General features: G+C 45.1%; 1 protein-coding gene across 4 annotated transcripts in view; it reads right to left on the bottom strand.

The window, feature by feature from the left end:
- Nucleotides 1-23438, bottom strand: part of LOC111843408 (liprin-alpha-2-like) — a 252407-nt gene extending 228969 nt beyond the window's left edge. For all 4 annotated transcript variants that reach the window (XM_072710196.1, XM_072710195.1, XM_072710199.1 and 1 more), the window contains exons 1-2: nt 23177-23438; nt 16127-16381 (exon numbers count right to left, since the gene is read on the bottom strand). In XM_072710196.1, the coding sequence (XP_072566297.1) occupies nt 16127-16375 (249 nt within the window). In that variant the 5' untranslated portion in view covers nt 16376-16381; nt 23177-23438. The remainder of the gene's footprint in view (nt 1-16126; nt 16382-23176) is intronic.

Consider the following 23438-nt stretch of genomic DNA (forward strand, 5'->3'; position numbering starts at 1 on the left):
TTAGTTGCAGGATAGACTTCCTCAACACTTTCAATCAGAAAGGAACAGGAACCAGTGCCTAGACATTTATGATAAGAATGTTTTCGCGAAAACAAGGTAACAGAAAACAGCCTTAATCAGCTCAATCTGGCCAGCAGAAGGTATTTGTCAGGGGTTAAATGTTAAGGTTAAATGTTATACAGCAATTCAGAGGGGCACGGCAAGAGAAAGTTAAGAGGAAGGTGGCCCTTTAATACAGACAGAAGTTTGTTCCAGCACCACCTCTGAAAGCACTGCTTCAGCACTGCAGAGACCATACTACACTGCTTCAGCACTGCAGAGACCATACTACACTGCTTCAGCACTGCAGAGACCATACTACACTGCTTCAGCACTGCAGAGACCATACTACACTGCTTCAGCACTGCAGAGACCATACTACAAGCTATTTTTCAATTTTACCAAGACTCAAGTGTCCTCTGATCCTGGCGCCATTACGGTCTGATCCTCCTGGTTTTTTTTTTTTACATCTGCATGTGTCGGGGGGGGGGGGGGGGGGGGTCCTGCCATTAATCATGAACACACAGACTTGCATTTCTTGTCATCTGTTAAGCCACAACAAGACACTATAGCAATAACACCCCCTGTCCCTGAGCAGTACTACAGGACCACTTTGTATTTACTGATTACCAAAAATGTCAAAAAGTTAATCAGACTGCTTAGCATTAAAGTTTAAAAATGCACCCACAGCAAATACTGGAATATTCATTTAACTTAGAAATATGTACCATGTACATTCACCTACAGAAAAAAAAAATAATTTAAAACCCTAAATAATATATTTCTTTTTGCGTTTTTAGCCCTACGTTCAAAGTTAAGTGTCTGTAAGAAAAATCTGCAGTAGTAGGAAATTTTTTACCAAATGTCTGCCCCTGTAGCACAAAACAGGTACAAACAAGCCCACATAACGCCCGTACTGTACAGAACCTAAGGGTGTATCAAGTAATCATATCCTCAAGTTACGCAACATACACCAAAACCAGCAGAAAACAGCAAGAACATTATTTACATGTGTGAAACTTTATGTAAATTCAGGTATACAAATGTCACCTCGAATGGAAACTTTCTGGCAGCAGGAACAAGCAAATGTGCTTGGAATCTGGGTTTGCAGTTAGACTTTCCAGGGACACAAACCGGACGCTGTGATGTTCAGCACTGGACCCTCAGACTAGCAGCAGATGGCCCTAAGAACAACTACAATGTATATTTACTTTCGGGGAAAAATGCATGTCATACCACCTGCAAACAAGCTGCCTCCCATTCCAAGAACATCGTCCTCCACAGCAACTAACAACTGAGCCTGTGGAGAACAATTCCAATAATGGCCATTAGAGGGAGACAGCAATAACAGCCAGAGGTTCACAGTTAACTGTGAGTCCTTAACTCTGGATCAGTCCTACAGCTACATAGTCAACTTACATTCAGACACTCACAAAATTCCACAGTCTTTAAAGCAACATGCACCGCTACTCTGATGGATGGGACACCAACCCATCACGGAACACACACACCATTCACACCTGGTAACTCCAGTTCACCGTAGCATGTTTTGGAAAGTGGGGGAAACCCCACGATGACACCATGCAATCTCCACACACGTAGAGCCATCCAACTACAGCTGCCTCGATCTTAAATGATTGGGTGAATTTTCGCATGTAAAACTTGTCATCACACACAAAGGAAACCCCCTCATTTCTATGCGGGTAAATGACAGGCAGCTGCGTCCCAGTCACCCACAGAAGTGCCACTGGGACAGCCATCAGTCTTGCTTTCTGCAATCTCCTTTCCGCTGTCTTCCTTCCTCGCGTCTTTCTCCAAGTGAGATCTGTCACCCACAGGCGCGGCGATTCTGGAATCTATTAAATTAGCATTTTGGATAAGATGCTGGGTAAGACGAGGAAGGGAGCCAGGCGTGTGGAGACCGGGCGGGGCGGCGTATCGCTGACATCCAGGCACTGGCATAACTGTCCAGATCGCCAACGTGATTCCCGATGCTTTGGCAGCCACCAGAAGCATCCTGCACATCTGCTGCTGATTAATTAATGAAGGGACAGACAGGAACATCTCACAGTGTAACTTTAATTCACAGATAACATGGACATTAATTGATTTCAAACCCTTCAAGATTAATAAAGTGTATCTGTCTGTCTGTCTGTCTGACTTTCCATTCGTCCATTTATGTCTGTCTGCTGTGTGTCTATATATCCATCCATTTCTGTCTCTCTGTCTATGTCTGCCTGTCTATCTGTCTGTCTTTCTATCTGTCTGTCCATCTGCCTATGTCTATCTATCTATCTGTCTGTCTGTCTGTCTGTCTACCTATCTACCTATCTATCTATCTAAATAGTGCAATATTACATATGTTTTACAGGTTTCCATCATACTGGTCTCCTTCTCCGCAGCCCTTCTTTCGCTGCGACTATGCTTGGTTCTCTCTTTGCTGTAATGCTAGGTCGACTTGCCCCTAATCGGGAGTGAAAAGACAGGGTCCTTCACCACGGGCTTCGTGGGCCCAGCAGACTCTCTCGCGCACTAGCTGGTCGTCCCCTGAGAGCGGCCTCCCGCGTTTACAGGCTAGATGAGGGGAGCGGCGAGCGGAGACCAGAGGGAGGGCTGGGGGAGCGTCGGCGCCGTGCCCCCACTCTGCGTATGCCGTTTTAAACGTCTCCCATGGACACCCCCGCCAGGGAGAGACACCCACTGTGACAGGACGGCTAAAAGCAAATGGTGCATCGCATGCTACCTGGGGCAAGCTATTAAATGTCACTGGAACCAGATGATAAGGCCACCACTGATGTAATGCTCAGGACCATACCTGCATGTCTACTCAATCAGAAAATACAGCAGAAGGTCCCCACAATAATAGCGTTACAGTACTGAAATTACAACAGAGTGAGCTATATTTTGAGTATCAAGCATCGCATCCATGGTGCTTCCTGCCTCAAACCCTGTACCTCCTGAGAGGTTCTGGGATCTGCGAAAACCCAGTACTAGATAAGCAGCTACAGAAGATAGATGGATTGATGTATGTGCAAAAACAAACAGCACCCCCTTAAGCTACATTTCATGCAAGAATTTGATTTCTAAGTATCAGGATGAGCATAGTATTCAGTGGTATAAGCAGTATAATTAATTCATGGGATTTTTTAATTAAAAAAACCGGCTGCCAGAGCCAGCAAAGCGAAACCTATGGTCCACGAATTGCCAGAAATGTACACAGAGCATTTACCAAATAAACAATAAATATCAATGTCAATAAAGAAAACCAAGGTTTTAAACTGCAACATATCATAAAAAAAAGTCTCCATTAGCTAACAAATCTGTCCATAAAAGGATTCCTAGCCCAAATGATCACTTTCAAAACAACTTCAAATTTCTTTTGAAGTTTCTTCTTTCACAAAATGTCTGTATTGCATGGCCTTTCTACCTGGCTTTTCGAGTCTCTGAAACAGTCTATCCATCTTGAAATTTCTCTATAACAGGGGAACCCACCTACCTCAGTAAAGATTGGGGAATTGGTCAAGATGAGATGTGGAATTTCACCAAAACCCACAGAGAAGGTAAAGAGCATTAAAGACGAGTGACTCTGCTTTCTGTTTGCCTCCCTTATGTTTCACGGTGACAAATTGCTTTGGTCCTGCATGGCAAAAAATTGGCATAAATATTTAATGATACAAATGAAAGCACTTTATGAATGAATTTGTGCGGAACTGAACACATTCCGAAGTGTCCATTAGCAAAAGTTAGTACCCCAGGAATAGAATGAATGTTACACTTCTCACGTTTCAGCTCGTGGGCCATGTACAGTATGAGTAAAAGCGGGTTAGGATCTAGGAATACAACAGGAAAGTACCTGACAGAATCCACATCAGTTTTCCCCTTCAGAGTTTCATCCTATAACCTTTTAGTTTTGACACATAAACTCGGTAGCTTGCTACATTAATTAAAACTTTCCTACTCACCCTCTCTGCCCCACAAGACGTTTAAAACACAATCAGCAAACAAATTATTTGATAGTTACTCAACAATCTGTTGCAGAAAATGTGTGAAAGGAAGACTTGGAAAGGAAAACCACTGCGTCAATTTTGCCAGAGAGTGGGAAGTGCGGACAGTCTAGACATCTAGCACTGTCACACCAAGATCAACGAAGAAGAGATACTACAGAGGGAAACAAACACTTGTGGAATTTTTACTTACACAAAAATGTTCTGAGGGCAGAACTAAAAATGACTGGTTCAGAGAGATAACCAATCAGATTGTAGAGGAGGTGTGACCAAGCAACTAGAGAAGGTGGGACCAAGACATCTGATTGCTCTCTATTATGGTGTTATGTTATGACCTGTGTGATGTCTTATGTACAGAACTGTTCATATGTGTTCTACACTGCACTCTAGAGTTACCCAAGTTTACATTTTAAATAGTTGTTCAATGTGAATGCAATATTTTGGAAAAAAAATTCATTGTACACTGGTGTACACTCCCTTGCACTCTGTCCTATCCCAAGATATTGTGATGGAGGGTTAATTTAATGATTTTGGTTTACTTTTCTGGTCCGGGTTTCCTAAAATATCAGCTGGGGTTGTGATGTTGTCCATCTGATGACAAGCCGTGTTAGCCGGCTGGATAAATCAGTTAGATGTTCAGCCCATGTCAGGCACGATCCTTCTGTAAGGTCTTTAACCTCCTTGATATTGAACCCTCAACCTATCAGTCTTTAAGCCAAGATTCTTAAAGTACACTGCCCCCTTCTGCCTATTTATCCGCTAAAAACACCGGCCGGGGTTTGATTTATTACTATCTCGCATGCAAGGGAGGAGGAAGAGCGGAGGGGGGTCCCAAAAATATGGCTGCGATTTTACAGGGCTTATCACATAGCGGCACAGCCCTAAGTTCACCCACAGTGAAGCGGTCGGCCTACAGCTGCCCCTGCTGGCGTGATTTACACCGCTGTACTCTTCTGGTGGCTGAGTGTGCTGCTCCTTCCCAGCTATACACACCCCTTCACTTCTTCTGTCTAGCTCCACCTTTCACTTCATTTATGTTCTTAACATGCAGGGTTTGATTCCAACTGTGGGCATATATTTAAAGAATAGTTTGAAAGGACCTTTGGGTGGATTTTTCCAGAACTCTGTTGAACCCAAGGGAACCCAAGAAACAGTTTCAGTCAGCCAGTACAAGTTACACCAACTGTCAGCCAGTAACATTCAGCTGAAATACATTTAGTTTTTGGCAAAAAAAATATAAAGTAAATTAAATTTGTTTGCTGGACAACCACTGCAATGTAGTCAAATGTCAACAATCTAAAGCAATTTCTTCAAGAAAAGAATAAAAGAATTTCTACAAAAGCACCTGGAAACCACACAAGATGTAGATCTGTGATACAACTGACGTTAAATTCAATACTTTAATTGTTATTGACATTGTAAAAGAGGCCCAAGAGCATTACAGAGTAAAGTGTTCCAGAAGAACATGGATTTAGCTACAAAAATGTAAACTAACTCATTAAATTAGGACTGAACAAGGCTGAAATCCTCCAAGTAACTTCACAGCTGATTTTGAGCTCTAACCCACAGGCATGCATAGTGGGGCTGCAGATGAATGGATGCTGTAAGTGACGTCACTCTCAAAGCCTGCAGTGCAAAGTTTAAACAGCTTAATGTTAAAAGTCCCAATACACCCGCTTGAATTTGTGCTTTCCTGTTGATAGGTACTGTAGGTAAGTCGATCAAATGGACTAATGTGTCAAAATTTGAATATTTGGGTCCAACCACCATGTACAGCATAATCTTGGGTCACGTTTCTGATGACAGAGTTGGTGATCTTAACCAAATCCATGGAATTATCAAAGAGCATGTCAAAGGCATGCCATTCCATCTGGATTACAGCTGAATGGGCAGTCCATTCTTCACCAGGATAACGAACTAGAAAACACCTCAAAATCTGTGTAAGAGTTACAGAAGGAAGAGCATGAAGGATAAATAATCACCTGGCCTGGGTCTCCAGACCTTCTATGGGAAAAACTGGACAGAAAGGTATAAAAAACAAGCATGCTATATCTCTGGGAATTCCTGAAGAGCTGAGAAGGGCCAGGTCAACAAGGTACCAGCACATCTACTCAAACTTTTGACTGGTACAGCAAGTCAGCTTCCAGTCTCACCGACCCAGGCAAAGGAAACCACAACCAACTTCAAGCGAGTCTGCCAAAGATGCATCATGGCACTGTGACATCTCCCGATCATCCTCGGGTGTGAGTATCGTTCCATCTTCTGGCCATACCTGGTCCTAAACTGTGTGGAGCACAGAGTGTGGTGGATCATTGTTTGGGATGCGGTTCTCTACATTGGGGGGAGGCGGGTTGGGGGGTTGGCTGCGACCTACTTACAAGAACTAGAGCTTACAGCCAAGAGACTCTGCGTCATCCCACTGTGCTGCTCCGAGTCTCCGGGAGGGAGGGTTCCAGCCTCTAAAGGAGGCCAGAACTGATAAGTTCTGCTTTGTACTTAGAGATGTTTCCCTGGAATCAGAAAGACTCTTCTAAAAAGATGCAATGTGTACCATTTCAATTCTGTTTCTAGTCCCCTTTTATGGACTCAGTAAAGCACTAGAGCGAAAATAAAGATCATCTATGGCTTTTAAAGTAAATTATGAAATATATGCAACATTATCATATGTCATGGCAACTAGAACATTCACAGAAAGTTGCCATAACCAATGGAACCAAAGGGTTCCTAGTCTTCGTGATGTGAATGGCTCTTCTGAAGTTGGGCTCTTACAGCATTTTGTAATGCATTTTGCAGTTCTTTCTCCAGTGCTAACATGCAGTTGTTGCTGGTCATTCACTGGAAGCTCAGGCCAGCAGCACTCTTCCATATGTTTGCAGTGCATTATCTGCCTCGCTTTGGGTAAAAGTCAATAAAAGTGTTGAATAAATGCTGAATAAATAAATGCATGAATTACTAATTGAGTACAAGAAGCCTGGTTTATCTGTCATGGAACCGGAATGCGATTTCTTTATTTAAGGAATGAGAAAAACAGATGTTGGACTGCCATACATCAATGATCAGTCATCCAAATAGTACCACAATGATTGAGAATATATTCCAGGAAGAGTGCATCGTAAATTCAAGGGACAGGTAGGTGGAGTGACAGTCCATTGAAGGGCACACACACGCACACTGTCACACATACTCACACACACATACAAACACACAGGAGGAACCTGAGTACATCAAACAAAACATAAGCATAATCCCCAGGACTGAGTGTGGGGGACACCAGTGGAAATCACCTGGATCACTGGAGAAAAAAAAATCTGTTTTCATACTTAAGTAAAAGTACAGATATTACACCAAAATGCTACTCAAGTAAAATCCTACTCAAGTAAAAGTAAAAAAATACTTGGTTTTAACAGTACTCAAATATCTACAGTAAAAAGTATTACACATTCAAATCTATTGATCTTACAAAAAGCAATCTTTTTCAATTCACTCAAGATAGGTTTGAGAACAGCATTGTAAGTTCCAGTGCATCACAATAAGGGAAACTGAGTTGCAAGAGGTTAAGTGGATATTTCCAATTTATTCAGAGAATAAGCTGTTTTTAGGATCTTGCCAGCCCAGCTAAGCATAACGATGTTAGAGTTTGGACCCCAAGAAAGCATATCATATTGGGCCCCCAACTCAGAGGTGGACCAGCTGAGCATAATGAGAAACAGTCTCAGGGTACTCAACTAGTTGGCGGAAACAAAATCTGGGTCTGGATTTTTACCTTCTGGACCTGAACTATCCACCTTGGCAGTCCAGTTTCCTCCCATAACCCAAAGACATGCAGTCAGGCTGCCTGGGTTCTCATAATGGTACCGTCAGCATCAGTGCTCATCTGATCCTATCCTATGCGTTTTGTTCCCGTTTGGCCAGCAGGTGTTGCTGGCCATCCTGTTCCCTCCTCTGTCTTGCATCACCTTTATCCCTATAGTGTGTTTGCTTTCTCCCTGGGCTGCTACATGCCTTAACTGGCTGAGTGACTGGCCACTGTTCCCAGCTCCCTTTTTGTGCGTTCCATCCAGAATATAGATACAGGCTCCAGGCCCACCTGGGATCCTGACCAGGATTGGTTGTTATAAGAAGAATTGATGGATGAAAAATAAATTTCAAAACCTAAAGTACGGCCGGCTCCCAGTGACAAACGCTTGTAAAGTCTGTCACAAGCATTGTCTCCAGCTAGTCAACCTGGCGAAATGTAGCACAGAGCTGTCAGAAATGATAGGATGAGCGACACAGAACAGCTGCATGAAGCTCATTACATAAAGGCAGCGCGTTCGGCTTGCTGACAAGAGTCACGCTCAACAGGTTTGGTGATTCCCAAACCTGTACTCAAGCTGAATGCTGCTGTCAAGCTACATACTTCAGACATTTCTCCAGATTAAATTAAGTAAGGCAGAGCAATTAGGGGCTGACAAGCCTCGTTTTAAGCACAGGACCCAGAAAAATGATGTGATGTATAAAAGTATGCCTCCCCAACTTGCAAGTCTGGGCTTACAGAATCAGAAAATTAGCTAGAAACGACATTTAAGGAAAGAAAATGTGAAGGATCCTTGACGGGGAGCAGATTTACGTTAAAGTGGTATCACCTGAGCTAAATCTCCAAACGCAGCTCACATGAGGATCATCTTAAGCAGAGTCACCCGGGAAAAGGCAAACAGGCACACAGGGCAGAGCGGGATGTGAGGCATGGTGTCACATGACCCCGCAGGAACAATCACATCTGTATGGGGTGGCCCAATCACATGATGCACTGGCAGAAAGGCTCTTTGTGCAGCCCCGATACCACTACCTCTGGTGAGAGATTCACATGGCTTGCATTTCCGGCCCTAGTGGGATGGGTCTGCAGAGTATGCTGGTGTTCAGTCTATATGAGCGCACACACTTCACTAAACTCGTTATTACGCCAGGCTGGACCGATTTAACACTTGTGTGCAGTGATTCTGAACAGGACTGGGGAAGAGCAAGGGGGTGAGAATTACATACTGTTACACGGAAATAACCGGGCGATGTCTGGACGCAATCCGATTATCGGATGCTGAAAGTGCCTCATTATCTTGGTTAACAGCATCTAGACTTGAATTTTGACGTTAGAGGTGCCCAATCTCCCACAATGGCTGATAATTAAAATTTGGCAAAGTCCAGAAAACACGTGCATGTATCCATCATTCAGAAGACCCTTTAAGAGAATCCCATAAATGCTACATTAGTCAGTGATGCAATACTGACTCAGCTAATTATGACTAACACTAGCTAATGGTACATTTTCAGTTGTGTCCTTCCATGTGGTTGAATCTCGGGCGTTTCTGACCCGCCTCCCCAATGTCCCTGTGTCCGCTCATCCCTCCAGAGCATCTTTTCACAGGGCTCAATATTCCGAGGCTATGGAGGGAGGAACCTGCCTCTCGGAAGAGAAAAGGCAGCTGTGGCAACGACGGGTGGGCATTCTGCAGCCAACCTGTAATTATCACTACCCAGGAAGAGGGGGACCAGTCGAAATAAATAAATAAGGAATAAATAGCAGAAGAAGTAAACACTCACCGGTGAACAGTCTGCCTGCCGCCTGCATAACGGACTGAGCATCCCAAGCTCTTACAAATCATGCTACAGTATATCAGCCAGAAGAATCGGAAATACTGAAGTCATACTGAAGTCATCGGAACCAAGCAGTGCCACCTAGGTAAGAAATTTATGGGCGACCACTACGACGGACGTTGTCCGCAGCCTGCTTGAAGATTCTCCAACTACTATGCCAAATGAGCTCATTTACATACAGAAGGCCAGAAAATCCCAGATGCAGAGTAAGGCTATGGGACGCTTCAAGAGAAATGCTGGTCATCGGTTGGTTTTATGATCATCCCAGAGGAGTTTTGGGATGTCCCAGAGGAGATCTTCTCATCCCAGAGGAGATCTGGGACATCCCAGAGGAGATCCACTCATCCCAGAGGAGATCCAAGAGACCTCAATTGTGCTTCTGTAGGCATCTTCAACTCCACTGTGTTTAAAAAGCAAAAGATAAGAACCCCAGGGCTCTAACGCAGTCAGCAAGATCCGAAGCTTACAGGTTGCGATAAGGTGACATTTACACATCACAAAACCACGTGCACTGTTTTCACAAAGACTGTAGAAAAGGAGTGAAAAGAGGGCCATAATCCTGTCTGGTTACAGCTGACACTAAACGGCATCTTACCAGGGAGCAGCAGCTCACACGACTCAGAAACAGCAGTCACATGACTCAGAAACAGCAGTCACATGGCCCTGTTGGTCTCCTCTCATTCTTTTCTGGATGTTACTGGCCACCTGGTCAAGGGTGAACCAGGAAGGTGGGAGGAACGAGAAGTATTCAGAGGCTGACTGAACAGGTATGAAGGTCTGTGACAAGTGGGAGTAACCAGAACATAGTAGAAAGCCCCTAAACACACACACACACAAATACAAGTTGGTCTTCCTATCTAAATGCGGACGGTCCATTCATTTCTATGGGAAAAACCCTAATCCCAGTCATGACACCCTTAACCTCTACCCATCCCTAACCTTAACCATAAGTAACCAACCCAAATACAAGACTTTTGACATTTTTACTTTTTTGATCGCATTCACAGATTTTTATAAAACTCAGGATATCCAAATGGGGCCCTCAAAAGATGTCCCCAAAAGTAGGGAAATTTCAGGTTTTACTACACTTTGGGTACAATTTGGTCCTCAAATTTGATCTATGCAACCACCCCCCCCCCCACACACACACACACACACAAACATACACACACACCTCTATTTTTGTGGGGACCGTCCATTCATTTGTAAGAACACAAGCCTAATCCCAACAATGACAGCCTTAACCCTACCCAGCCCTAATCTTAACCATAAGTAATCAAACAAAATACAAGACTTTTGGCACTTTTAATTTTTTGATTGCAGTCACTGTTTTTTATAAAATTGAGGTTATCCTTATGGGGACCAGAAAAAATGGTTCCCGCAATGTCAAAATAACAGGTTTTTATCATGTTGTGGGGATATTTTGTCCCCACATTTAAGGTATATCTGGACCACACACACACACACACACACACAAACACACATTCACTGCAGACTGAAAAAGAGACTTTCCACTGGCGAGAATGAAAACCACTGTCAATGAACTGTCCTTTCCTTACAGGAGATGTTCTAACTGGCAGACACTGTATCCGCATGGAGTCAAGATGCACCGAGGCTCCAGCTTGTCAGTTCTCCTCGTCAGCCTTCGAACAGAACATACCATTTGACACAGAGAGGATGTGACATCCGAACTATTTATAGACCCTTCAAAGAATTCCAAAGTTACAAATGCAACCCTTAATTACAGCCAGCTGCAAGCCCGAGAAAGGGGAACACTCATTGTCCATTCGAAATTCATTTCTATTTGTACTGCATACGTGGTTTAAACGGCCTTTTCCTGCTTAAACGCTGCCAGATCACGCTAGCAGGCTCCTTAATGCCGTTAACAAACAGGCGTTACTCTTTAAAGTATTAGATTATATGGATTTCATTGGAACACATTAAAATACCAGAGAACCTTCCCCCCTCTATAACGCTCCTTCTATCAATCGCGCCTTTGTGCTCTGTTTACCAGGGAAGGAAAACAAACAAGACGCTTGTTCTTCACAAGCCACAATATTTGCTCAGGTCTGGCGAGAAAAATCACTTTGTTTAAGGTAGAACCTGTGGCTTGGGTCTGGGGGGGGGCAGTGTGAGATGGCAGAGGGATGGCTGTATGGAGACATGGACCAATTACACTAAATCCTTAATATTTTAATGGAATTTAAAATGTTAAAACTTGCCCCCCCCCTCCCATGATTATAACAGGCATCGAACCAATAACCAGCACAAACAGAACTGGCGACTAGAACAGTGTTTCCCAAACCAGTCCTCGGGGCAAACTGGATTATTTTTGTTTTATCCCAGTTCCCAGAACACCTGACCCAAGCAATCAGGAGTTCTAAAAACCTTACAGGCGTAACGGGAATAACACAGAAATGTGGCTCCATCCAGTGTGCCCTGTGCACTGGTTTGGGAAACACTAGACTAGAGCATAGCACTGTACAGTTGGAGGAAACCAGTAGCCAGTAAGTATGCAGAACGCATCTTTCATTTTCACCTTCCATCAAAACTACCCCCCAACAACTCAAGATATCCATGTCAATGTGCTTATTTTGCATTTTGAAGAAAACAACTAAACATACAGGGTCACAGGAAGGCTACAGGGTTCAAGACAGGGGTACACACTGCAGGGGGCACCAGTCCGTCGCAGGGTACCTGCTGACCCACACAATCACACACTAGGGGTATATTGAGGCACCAGCACTGTTCACTGAGCCACAGTGCCAGCCACACTGCACATCAATGCAGCAAAGCGGGTGGGGATTCATCATGCTATACGCACGCAATTCAGAGACAGATGGATACAAGGAAGACGGACATATCTCAGATGTAAACAGAAGGTTAGCTTTCAGTATGTCCTTCGTTTGCAATTGATACGAACAGGTAAATCATCCCTGTCCAGCTGAGGACTGCAGCTCATTAATTCAAGTGCCAGAGGGAAGGGAGAAAAGCTCAGCGGCACAAATACACAGTGCTGAAGTCAAACGGCATGGCAGAGGTACCATGGTGCAGCCCAGGAGGGCCTGACGGGGTCCTCCATGCAGCTCAAGGTCAAAAAGGCCCCACGAGACCGTCTATTCATCGAAGGAGACAAACAAGAAGGAGATATCAAGTATTGGACTGGATAAAAGGACCCGACAAACCGGCAAGAGGATGGGCGAGAGGAGCGAGCGCTAATGGGTGGGGCTAAGCACCGGGTGGCCATCCTTCACCGAGCAGCGCCTGGCATCTAACGAAGACGGCCTTGGCTGCGATGGGCCGCAGCCCAAGCGGAGCAGGAAGAGCGGCGCCGCGCTGGAAGGACGCGAGCCGAGGGGGGGCTCCCAGCACGAGCCCCTGCTTCCCGACACCACCCACCTGGACCGCGTCTCCAACAAAACGGAGCCAAGACATACATTTGATTTTATTTTTAAGCACGGAAAGGCAGTCATGCCTCAAGCTCCCGGGGTGGGCTGTCACAGTGCGAGGAGGCGCCCCGAGCGCAAGTTGCCGGGATGAGTCACACGGAGCCGCAGGGCATGATGGGAAGGCTGGGCCGAGTGGGGGGGGGGGATCTGGAGCAGCTGCTCAGCCAATCACAGCTTCCTCTCTCCGCTACGGCCTTTACCACTATCTAAAGACCATTTTCACAGTCTTGCCAGAATGATATACTGTCTAGCAAGGGGCGTAGGATTGGATATGGGTGGTAGGGGCGTATCCCTACCGACATTGCGGGAGTTCCGTTTGTGTTTAGGGGGCGGGGCCTGATTTGGTCCCTACCCATTTTGGAACCACACCTAAGCCCTTTCTCTCTATACACTGTCAAGGGAAGTTGGTTTCATTGCCATTCCATCCATGTACAGCTATACAGAAGTAGAAGGTGACGCTCCCCCAGGACCACGCCGTGAGGTATGGACAGCAAGTAGCAAGAGGGGGGCGTCCCAATAGTGTAAAGTGCCCGAACCTAAGGCCTGAATGACTGTTGTGACATTTCAATGATGTCACACCTTGCCGAATGGATGCGTCATCCAGCGTTTTTTAAAATAGGCCACATTATCAGCTTCACATACAGCCTGAATAATATACTGTAGGAACCGGCCACAGTCAGTATGGTGAGCTCCGAAAAGTGGATTTTCCTCGTCTCGTTAAAACAATTACTTACAGTGGAACCCCTATATCTGCTGATTTGGCAGCCACGGTCTCAGTTACTTGCGGTTTACCATGGCCCAAAAATATTGTGGAATATTCCAAAAATAAACGGTACATAACTTTTAAATTCTGCGGCACTCTGTGTAGCCTTTCCGCCCTATCGTGCTTAATATGTCACCTTATTGTTCGTCGAGGGTTAAGCGAAAACGTCAGGATCCCAGTCATTTGAGGGACAGAGACAGACAGACAGAGACCAGATTCACATAACTTTTATTACAGTATATTATTAGAATTGTTTTATGTTTAGTTATTGCTGCTGATGTCTTATTGTGTGTAATTTATAAATTAAACTTTATGATAGGTATGTTATATGTGGCATTTGCTACTATCCATGGTTTTTTTGGTATCTGCAGTAGGTCTCGGAACTTTTCACGTTGCAAATATGGGGGCTCTGCTGTAAACGGAACACTGCTGCACCACATTAGAGATTAATTGTGAAGAATAATGTATAATTTTTTAACAAACCTAGACAGAGATTGATGGTCACTCTCAGACTAATTGCTCGGCACGTATTCCCACGTGTGTGGACACCGCAGAAACCTCCCAGAAGCTTCCGTCAGCTTGCAGGAGCTCCTGCTTGTCCGCTACGGCCCCGGAGAGGAGTCGCACGGCAGCGAAATCACCCAGGTTAATTGGTGTTGCCACATTAATTAATGGAACAGTCGCAGCACAAACAACATCTATAAAAGGGGGGGCTTTGTTGTAAAAGTGACAAGGGAGGGGGACACACCCTTGTACTGTCACCACACGCGTAACTTGCCTCACCAATGATGAGCCGAGTGAGCGTTTGACGCGGTTCTAGGTCGCGACCCGCAATCTGAGGCTGGCTGTTCTGGGCACAGCCGGACCAGAACATCAGGCCATAGCAGGACATTCTCGGATGAACATTATACTAAAAATACATAAATGAAACCAAATACCGAAGAGCCCCATGCCACCTGATCTGGAACTGCATTGAAATACTGCGCCATTGATAAAATGATATATACACAACACATACACGCACTGGCACACATTTTGGTGCTTTTCTTAGACTTTATGCAAAATTCAATGGAAGATATTAAACAGTACTTTGATTATAGCGTGCTGGAAAAAAATCAGTTGGTCATATTTTAATGTAGGCGCCTTTGCACAGAAGGGTGAAACTCGTGGAGAAACACCCACTAGTGTTGACAACTCCTCTAGCGATCACATGGATGAACCACATAGGTGTGAAAATTGCTTCCGGTTTGTTTGGTTACGTGGAGAAAACCCCTTGATAGAGAAATAGTTCCGGAACCGCCTTTAGTTATCTACACGAAGCTGTAAAAGTGTCTTACAGACATCTGCCATGTTTCCATGGATTAATACACGCCAAGGCAAGCATGCACTCCAGAGAAATACAGAGAAAATTACACGCTTCCATCAGTCCTGATGCTACTTCAGCACTGTCTTCTTGCACAGCCGTGTCATTAAGGACATTGGCCGAAAGATGGCTTTTTCAAGAGGTCACATGACCTGCCTTTTGCCCACCGCTAATGACATCATCCAGCACCATGATAGGCAGCAAGGCGTCAAGACAAAATGAGAAAATGGACTTGCAGTTTGGAATATTCTAGATTGTGACTGTCAAGTCCACACAGGGTCAGGGTACACTGGCTTTCACTGTTAAGTTTCACCTAATTAACCATTTCCCTTTAATTGAACAAAAACGTAATGCAAACAGACCACTGACTCCTGTCCCCATATACTGGGGATCATGTCACACTGCATGCATTAACACCAATAGTAAAACAGAAGAATAAAAAGATGTTTCCAATAAATGACATAACCTCAGCGTTCATTTTCTCAAATAATCAATTATTTACTCACTCATTCTTAGCCCTAGATGCAGATACTGAGGGTGACTTTTAAAGTTCAAGTCTAATTTATTCTGGGTGGGATTGAAGCGGAGAGCTAAAGATTTTTTTTTACGCTCCTGTAACCATTTTCTAATAAAATGTGGTTTAACAACCGAAACGTATTGACTTCTCAGTTAACACATTGAGTTTAGCAGGATTTAAATGGCTGCAAGCCCTTTAAATAAGCAAAGCAAAATTTAAAGACTCGACCGGGACAAAAAATCAGCACATGCTCTAGCTCCAGGGAGTCCAAAGTGGTGGGGGGGGGGGGAGAGAGGAAGCAATTCCAGGAGCTGACAGTGTAGGGATATATAACAGGACTGTGATGTGGGCGGGGCTTACCTGAGGCAGGGCGGAGCTCAGCTGCCTCTGCAGCGAATCGCGGTCGTAGATGACGTCCTGCAGGTGCTGCTGAGCCAGCCCCAGGCTCTCCTGCGTCTCGCGCAGCGTGTCCAGCAGCCGGTCGCGCTCGTCCAGCATGTTGACCATCAGCTGCTCGAAATGCGAGTCCGGGTCCGAGGCACTGCTCTGGGAGCCGCGCTGGCCGGCCGCCGTGTCCTCGCTGATGGTGGGCATCACCTCGCACAGCATCTTTCCCTGGGGAGGCCAAAACCATGAATAGACAGATATTCAATCACTAGCAACTAAATAATTTGACATTAGGTTAAATATTACATATCATAACGTTAGATATCAGTGGTGGCTGAAAAAAAATAGGAAGAAGAAAATATTGCATTTTTCCAAAGAAAAGAGAAAATGTGATTTTGAAGGACAATTAAGTTATAATTGTCAATATTTCAAAGTTATTTCAAAGTTACTATTATCATAATTGATCTCAAAAATAGAGGAGATACTCCTCTACCTCTATACTCAGACACACAAATGAATAATACATCAATACACGTGTAAAAAGGTAAATACTGCAAAACACAGACAAATAAAAATGCAAATGTTAAGATTCATCCAGGAAAAACACAAATTTATTGCTTCCCCCTGACAGCTGGAAGGGAGGATTTCCTCAAGGTCTTTTCTGAAATAAAATGAAGTCATTATACAGGCTACTACACTGAGGCCTCTCAGCTGGGTGGATCACACCTGAAAACCACAAGGAGCAGAAGAAGCTCGTGGAAGCGGGATAGGTGCTGAAGGCAAAGTATGGCATCTCGTGTGGCATCAGAGGCTATGCTTACTCTTCTCTGAACTGGCACGAGAGGGTGACAGCTCAACAATACTGCAGGTCTAGCCTGGCTAAGTTACTCTGCCCAGCCTGTAGGACTGACCGAGCGGCCAGAGGTGCAACGAGACAAACTCCTCGGCAAGTAGGATTGCTGAGCTCCCAGGGTTTCTCCGTAATTTCGTGTCTTGAAGACGCCCCTACACTCCACTTCAGATGTCGCGCTCATGTCTCCCACATCCCCTCCTTAGCCGAGGATCCGCCGGAGCTCTGTCCGTGCGCGGTGGCCTCACCGTTTTTTGCGAGGATCCCACCGCTTCCTCTCAGAGTCCGCGCCGTGCGCCCTGCCCGGTCGCCAGCGAGATTCACCGAGTGCCACGAGCGATCGCTAGCCAGCCGACGATTTTCAGCGCTGGGGCTGCTACGTTTTTCAATGCTCGGCGATCAGTCAACTTTCTGGTCGCCCTGAGGACGTCGTTCAGGTTTGAGCTACGTGTCACACCAGAGACACGGCACACTGAGGACCCTGACAAGATACTGCAACTCCTGTATGGATTTAACCTGACTAAAAGACATGCTAAACTATATACTGTGCAGCCTTTTTCCAGTTAACTGAGGGAACTCTCCATCCCATAGGCCACAGGGCCAAGTACCAGTGTAGATAAAACCAGCAGATCCATTGTGGTGAACAGAGATATTCAATATTTTAGAAGACTAATGGTATATTCCTGATATAAAGTAAGGCTAGCATAATTTTTATTGTCACATGTTACACAATTGAGCGGCGACCTCTCACAACCTCAACATAGACCCAAACCAAAGCAAATACATCCATCTCTTAACATTTGATTCCACACCATTTCTGTTGCATAATCCTCATCCTACAAGCCCTTGACCTATGAGTATTAGAAGCAGACTATGTCTTCAACCTGAACAACAGATCAAATTAACTGAGCCTGATTTGAGTCCATAATTTAGCAACTTGCGATCAAAGGAGCATCAGGCAAACCTTGATGCCTTATTATTAATATAACAGGTACTAGCTGGTACAGTGGATAGGCAAGCTGGTCTTCCTTTCAGCAGACTGGAAAACATCTGCATCAGTAAATATCCAACTGTATAGCAAACACAGCTGTAAAAGGGGAGTGTAATTCATAATGACAAAGATAAGATCGAAATGATGAATATTCTCTATTGAGATACCCATTCAAAACGGAAAATTATCAGAAGTATCAGAAGACCGAAGGACAATTTTATACATTTAAATATATATTCAAAAATCCCTAAGCCTATAACCATTAACTATTCTTACTCTATGAATAATTTATCAATCAGCATATTTTTGCTGGTATAGTCACACGACGCCACCATCAGACTAAATCCACACTAATGTGGCATTTACCCCAAAAATGACCCGGGCACACTAAGGGCATAACTCTGAGATGGGCAGACTGAATCAGCCAGGTCAAATCTGTGTCACATCCACCACAAAAATACTCGACCATTTATCCAACAGGAGAAAACCTTGCAACTTCCCACCAATTAAACTGCCTTTGATGTGCACCAGAGCCTTCATTATCAGTACACTTCTGACAGAACCACTGCAAGGAGCCACAGTTGATGTAGCACAGCTACAGCGATACACTGTAAGTAAAGGATAAAATGTAGATGAATGACATGGAAGGAGAGTCTCAGGCTCGATGCACTGGATTTAGCGGGTATCCAGTCGGCAGTGGTGAAGACACAGCTTAACGCCGGTCGGTTGGTGGGTAGCATAGAGACTTCACACCTCCAGGACTGGGGGGTTGTGTGTGGCGTTTGAATATCCTGCATTTTGGTAACTGGTGTAATTAAATTAACCCAACCACCACCACCCCCCCAGACCAGGATAATGATTGTTAGATGTGATGTCCAGTCATTCAGCATTCTGACTGTGTCTTTTCACATATTCACTACCTACATAGAGTGGTTGAAGGGCAGCAGCACAAACCAAATACACTCCCAAGCGGAGAGCTTCATCGACTACCGCAGTGTGCACACAGCCTTGTGTTAAATACATACACAGCTAATAATCATCCTGGGAATCTTTGCAGTGTAAACTTTACTCACTGCACTTGTTGTTACAGTAGCGGAGGCAAAAACTAGTTTAAATGTGGCAGGTTACAATGGCAAAGACTCAGCATTCATTTTTAGCCCCCATTCCAGGGAGAGGTGGCAGGGGATGAGCTCATTATTCTACGTCGGCTTGTTTTGGAGCAGAACTGACAAAAAGGACGGGAAGATCTGTCAGCTTTACTAATGGAACTCCCACAAATCTCTCGCTCTCCCTCTCTCTGTCTCTCTCTCTCACACACACACACACACACACACACACGGGGTCTGTAATTATATCTTTGTGGGGACTCTCCATTCATTTCTATGGGGAAAACTCTAATCACACCATGACCTTAACCCCTACCCAGCCCTCACCTTAACCATGAGTAACCAAACAAATTACAAGACTTTTGCCATTTTAACTTTTTTAAATGCATTCACAGATCTTTGTGGGGACTTGACAGATGGTCCCCACAATGTTTAAAAAAAAACAGTTTTTTTATTACATTGTGCGGAACATTTGGTCCTCCCAAGGTGATATATAATCTAATACACACATACACGCACACACACACACACACACACACACACAAGGCTGCTCTCTTCCCCTTGGTGTTTGTATATAATCAGTTTAACCAGCAGAGTTTTATTTGTAGTCATGTTTCTCTCCAAAGTCACACCTTGGTTTAGCCACTGATTCTTCAGCTCAGCCAGGAAGATCCACTTAACGTTATCCAGACAATCGTGGGGCGGAGTGCAGGAATAAAATTACTGAGAGCAGGGACTGACTGAATGTGGGTTTTTAATAACATTACTATCTTCTTGGTATCATTCTCACCAAGTTATAAAGACTTTAACAGAAAGACTGACACTACAAATATCACTCCTGCCCGAGGTATTTATAATGAATGAGACGGTATTCAGCGTGGAGGTCTCACCATCACCAGCGTGGAGGTCTCACCATCACCAGCGTGGAGGTCTCACCATCACCAGCATGGAGGTCTCACCATCACCAGCGTGGAGGTCTCACTATCACCAGCGTGGAGGTCTCACTATCACCAGCGTGGAGGTCTCACCATCACCAGCGTGGAGGTCTCACCATCACCAGCGTGGAGGTCTCACTATCACCAGCGTGGAGGTCTCACCATCACCAGCGTATTGGTCTCACTATCACCAGCGTGGAGGTCTCACCATCACCAGCGTGGAGGTCTCACCATCACCAGCGTGGAGGTCTCACTATCACCAGCGTGGAGGTCTCACCATCACCAGCGTGGAGGTCTCACCATCACGAGCGTGGAGGTCTCACCATCACCAGTGTGGAGGTCTCACTATCACCAGCGTGGAGGTCTCACCATCACCAGCGTATTGGTCTCACTATCACCAGCGTGGAGGTCTCACTATCACCAGCGTGGAGGTCTCACCATCACCAGCGTGGAGGTCTCACTATCACCAGCGTGGAGGTCTCACCATCACCAGCGTGGAGGTCTCATTATCACCAGCGTGGAGGTCTCACTATCACCAGCGTGGAGGTCTCACTATCACCAGCGTGGAGGTCTCACCATCACCAGCGTGGAGGTCTCATTATCACCAGCGTGGAGGTCTCACTATCACCAGCGTGGAGGTCTCACCATCACCAGCGTGGAGGTCTCACCATCACCAGTGTGGAGGTCTCACCATCACCAGCGTGGAGGTCTCACTATCACCAGCGTGGAGGTCTCACCATCACCAACGTGGAGGTCTCACTATCACCAGCGTGGAGGTCTCACCATCACCAGCGTATTGGTCTCACTATCACCAGCGTGGAGGTCTCACTATCACCAGCGTGGAGGTCTCACCATCACCAGCGTGTTGGTCTCACCATCACCAGCATTAGTCGCAGTTTAGCACTGAATCTGCGGCAGGTAATATTACCCAGGTACAGTATATGGGAAGGCTGCGCGAAAGACTGCCGTGGCCTTTTGGTTAGGACGTTATTTTATGGATCTTACATGCTCTTTGTTGACATTATGGCAGTAGAAACCATAACTAAAAGTGACTCCTGAAACACATGACAAATTTTGTTGATATACAAATGCAGGATTTTCTGCCTGTGTAATAATAATAAATAATAATAACAATAACATTGAAGGAAACACACAAGGACCCATACTAATTTTTTTAAACATGTACTTAAAGAAAAACCTCAGATGGTTAAATGTGCAATTCACCTTACCTACATTATAAGTAATTAATAAAGCTTAAATACAAAAATACGCCTGCATATTTGTTCACCCAGAAACAAAAAGGTCTACCATCTCAGCAGACTCTTTTCCAAGCATGGTTTGACTTTGCGAGGCCCTGCAATTGGCAGGTAATACATTTGGCCTTCGTCCAGAGTCACCCCGCCCAGCTCCGAGTGTTTAAAAAGCCCGGTGTGCCAGGAAAAAAGGATTCCCTATTGCTGAAGGACTTGAAAAGCCAGGCGGGGAAAGGCGATCAAGAGCAGATATACCACGGAGAAACTCGGAAGATGTTTCCGGCGTCCACGGCCGGAACATGCGCAGAGTTACGGCGATGGACAGCAGGGGGATGCGGACAGACTGAATCCGGCTAAAGAATAATAATGAAATCAAGATCCACATAATGGTACAAAGACATTGGAGAATTTAACTTTTTTTGACACGTCGCCCGTAGCAAAACAAATGGTCCACTCCAGTAGACTTTAATGGCTCGCAGTTTTAATACATTAAGTAGAAATATAGGGCACTTGAAGTTCAGAAATGGTCCACGAGGGAAAGATAAATTTATTTGCCCATTTATGGGCTCTCTCGCTCTCTCTCTCTCTCTCTCTCTCTCTCTCTCTCTCTCTCTCTCTCTCTCCACGGGCTGCATCAGGTCTCAGGAGAAGAAAAGCGACTTTCCTCCGGCATGATGTCATCTGATCGCCGTGTGGCTACAGCAAGGTTACCCAGACCGTAAATCAATGAACATCTAATAAAACACAGATAAAGGAAAGCGATCGGCTTTATAATCAGACCCGACCTCATCTGTAGCGGACGAGGCAGGTCAGTTCGACACTATTTCAAAGGCAAGGCTGCAAACGCGCTTCGCCGGGCGCCGGCGGGTAGCATCGACGGACGGGGCCACCAAAGGATGCCAAGGATGCCTAAGGCGAAATGTCCAAGTTCATTTCATAGCGATCATGAGCGGCGAGGCGCTCTAAACGAGGATCGATAATGAAATTAAACGTGATTAACGTTGGCATCGTTATAAAGAATCGTACATTTAATATCGATGAAGACAAAACCACTAAACTTGCGTCTACTGTATTGGTGGTATCAGTAAAATAATAAAAATAGGTTTTTTAAATTAACAATGTGGCTCTTCATGTATATAGAGCTTAATCAATATTTAACAAGGTTAAGGACCCATCATTCATGTTAGTTAGCCAATTTTCGAAATGTATTTGATATGGATAATCCAGTGTCAACACTGAAGCAGTGAACCAAGGACAGATCGATGTCTGTGTCCGTCTCCACATGGGTGCTGCTTTCAGGATTTCCGTGATATTTGTTTGCATTTTACAAGCCGTGTAATAAATGTCACTTGTCAATGTGGAGAGCATCCCTCGTTGCACTCCGGTCTCCGAATGTCCGCTGGAAACAGAAGCTCACCCGGCTCTCCTTTCCCTCTTTACATCCAGAACATAACGCTAATATAAGTGTATATTTATACTCTCCGATGGGGGCTGCCATTCTCGCCGGGTCTGTCAGTTTAATTGAAGAAAACCGGAGACAATAGCCCAGAAAGCATTACATCATGCTCCTCCCTCCCCGCAGTTTGACTACAACGCTTTCGTCTGCACAGTCTGACAAGCTGGATTTCCCCTCCTTTCCCCGGGTTTTCCCCGGTAATAAACGAGGATGAAATTATGCAAAACGTAGGTGGTTAAGCGTGCCTTCATTGAAAGCAAGCTGTTTCACTCCAGTCTCATGCACATCTGCAAGAAGTTTCCCTTGCACCGCCCCAAAAGAAATCCTTATTCATTCACCCATTTCGCTTCCCGTACAACAGGTCATGAATCGCACGATACTGAGCAGTGCCGAGTTGGGGAAAAGACGAAATGTCACGCCTTTGATACTTACGGTGTGTCTCTGTATCCGCTCCTACAACCAGATCAATGACAGCCGCAGTCCCCACCGCTTAATGCAATCATACAGACGGCCGTATTCCCAGTGCCCCTTTTACGGGAAGGATACTGGCGATGCCGGAGGAAACGCCGCGATTAAATCCACAGCTGGCATTTTTTGCAAGAAACACTTCAAACTGTCCGGCTTTGCAGTGACATTACATTTTCCAAAAATACCCATTGGTGTAAAGATGGCATGTAACACTCTGTGCACTGGG

This window comes from Paramormyrops kingsleyae, chromosome 3, assembly GCF_048594095.1.
Source record: "Paramormyrops kingsleyae isolate MSU_618 chromosome 3, PKINGS_0.4, whole genome shotgun sequence".
NCBI lineage: Eukaryota > Metazoa > Chordata > Actinopteri > Osteoglossiformes > Mormyridae > Paramormyrops > Paramormyrops kingsleyae.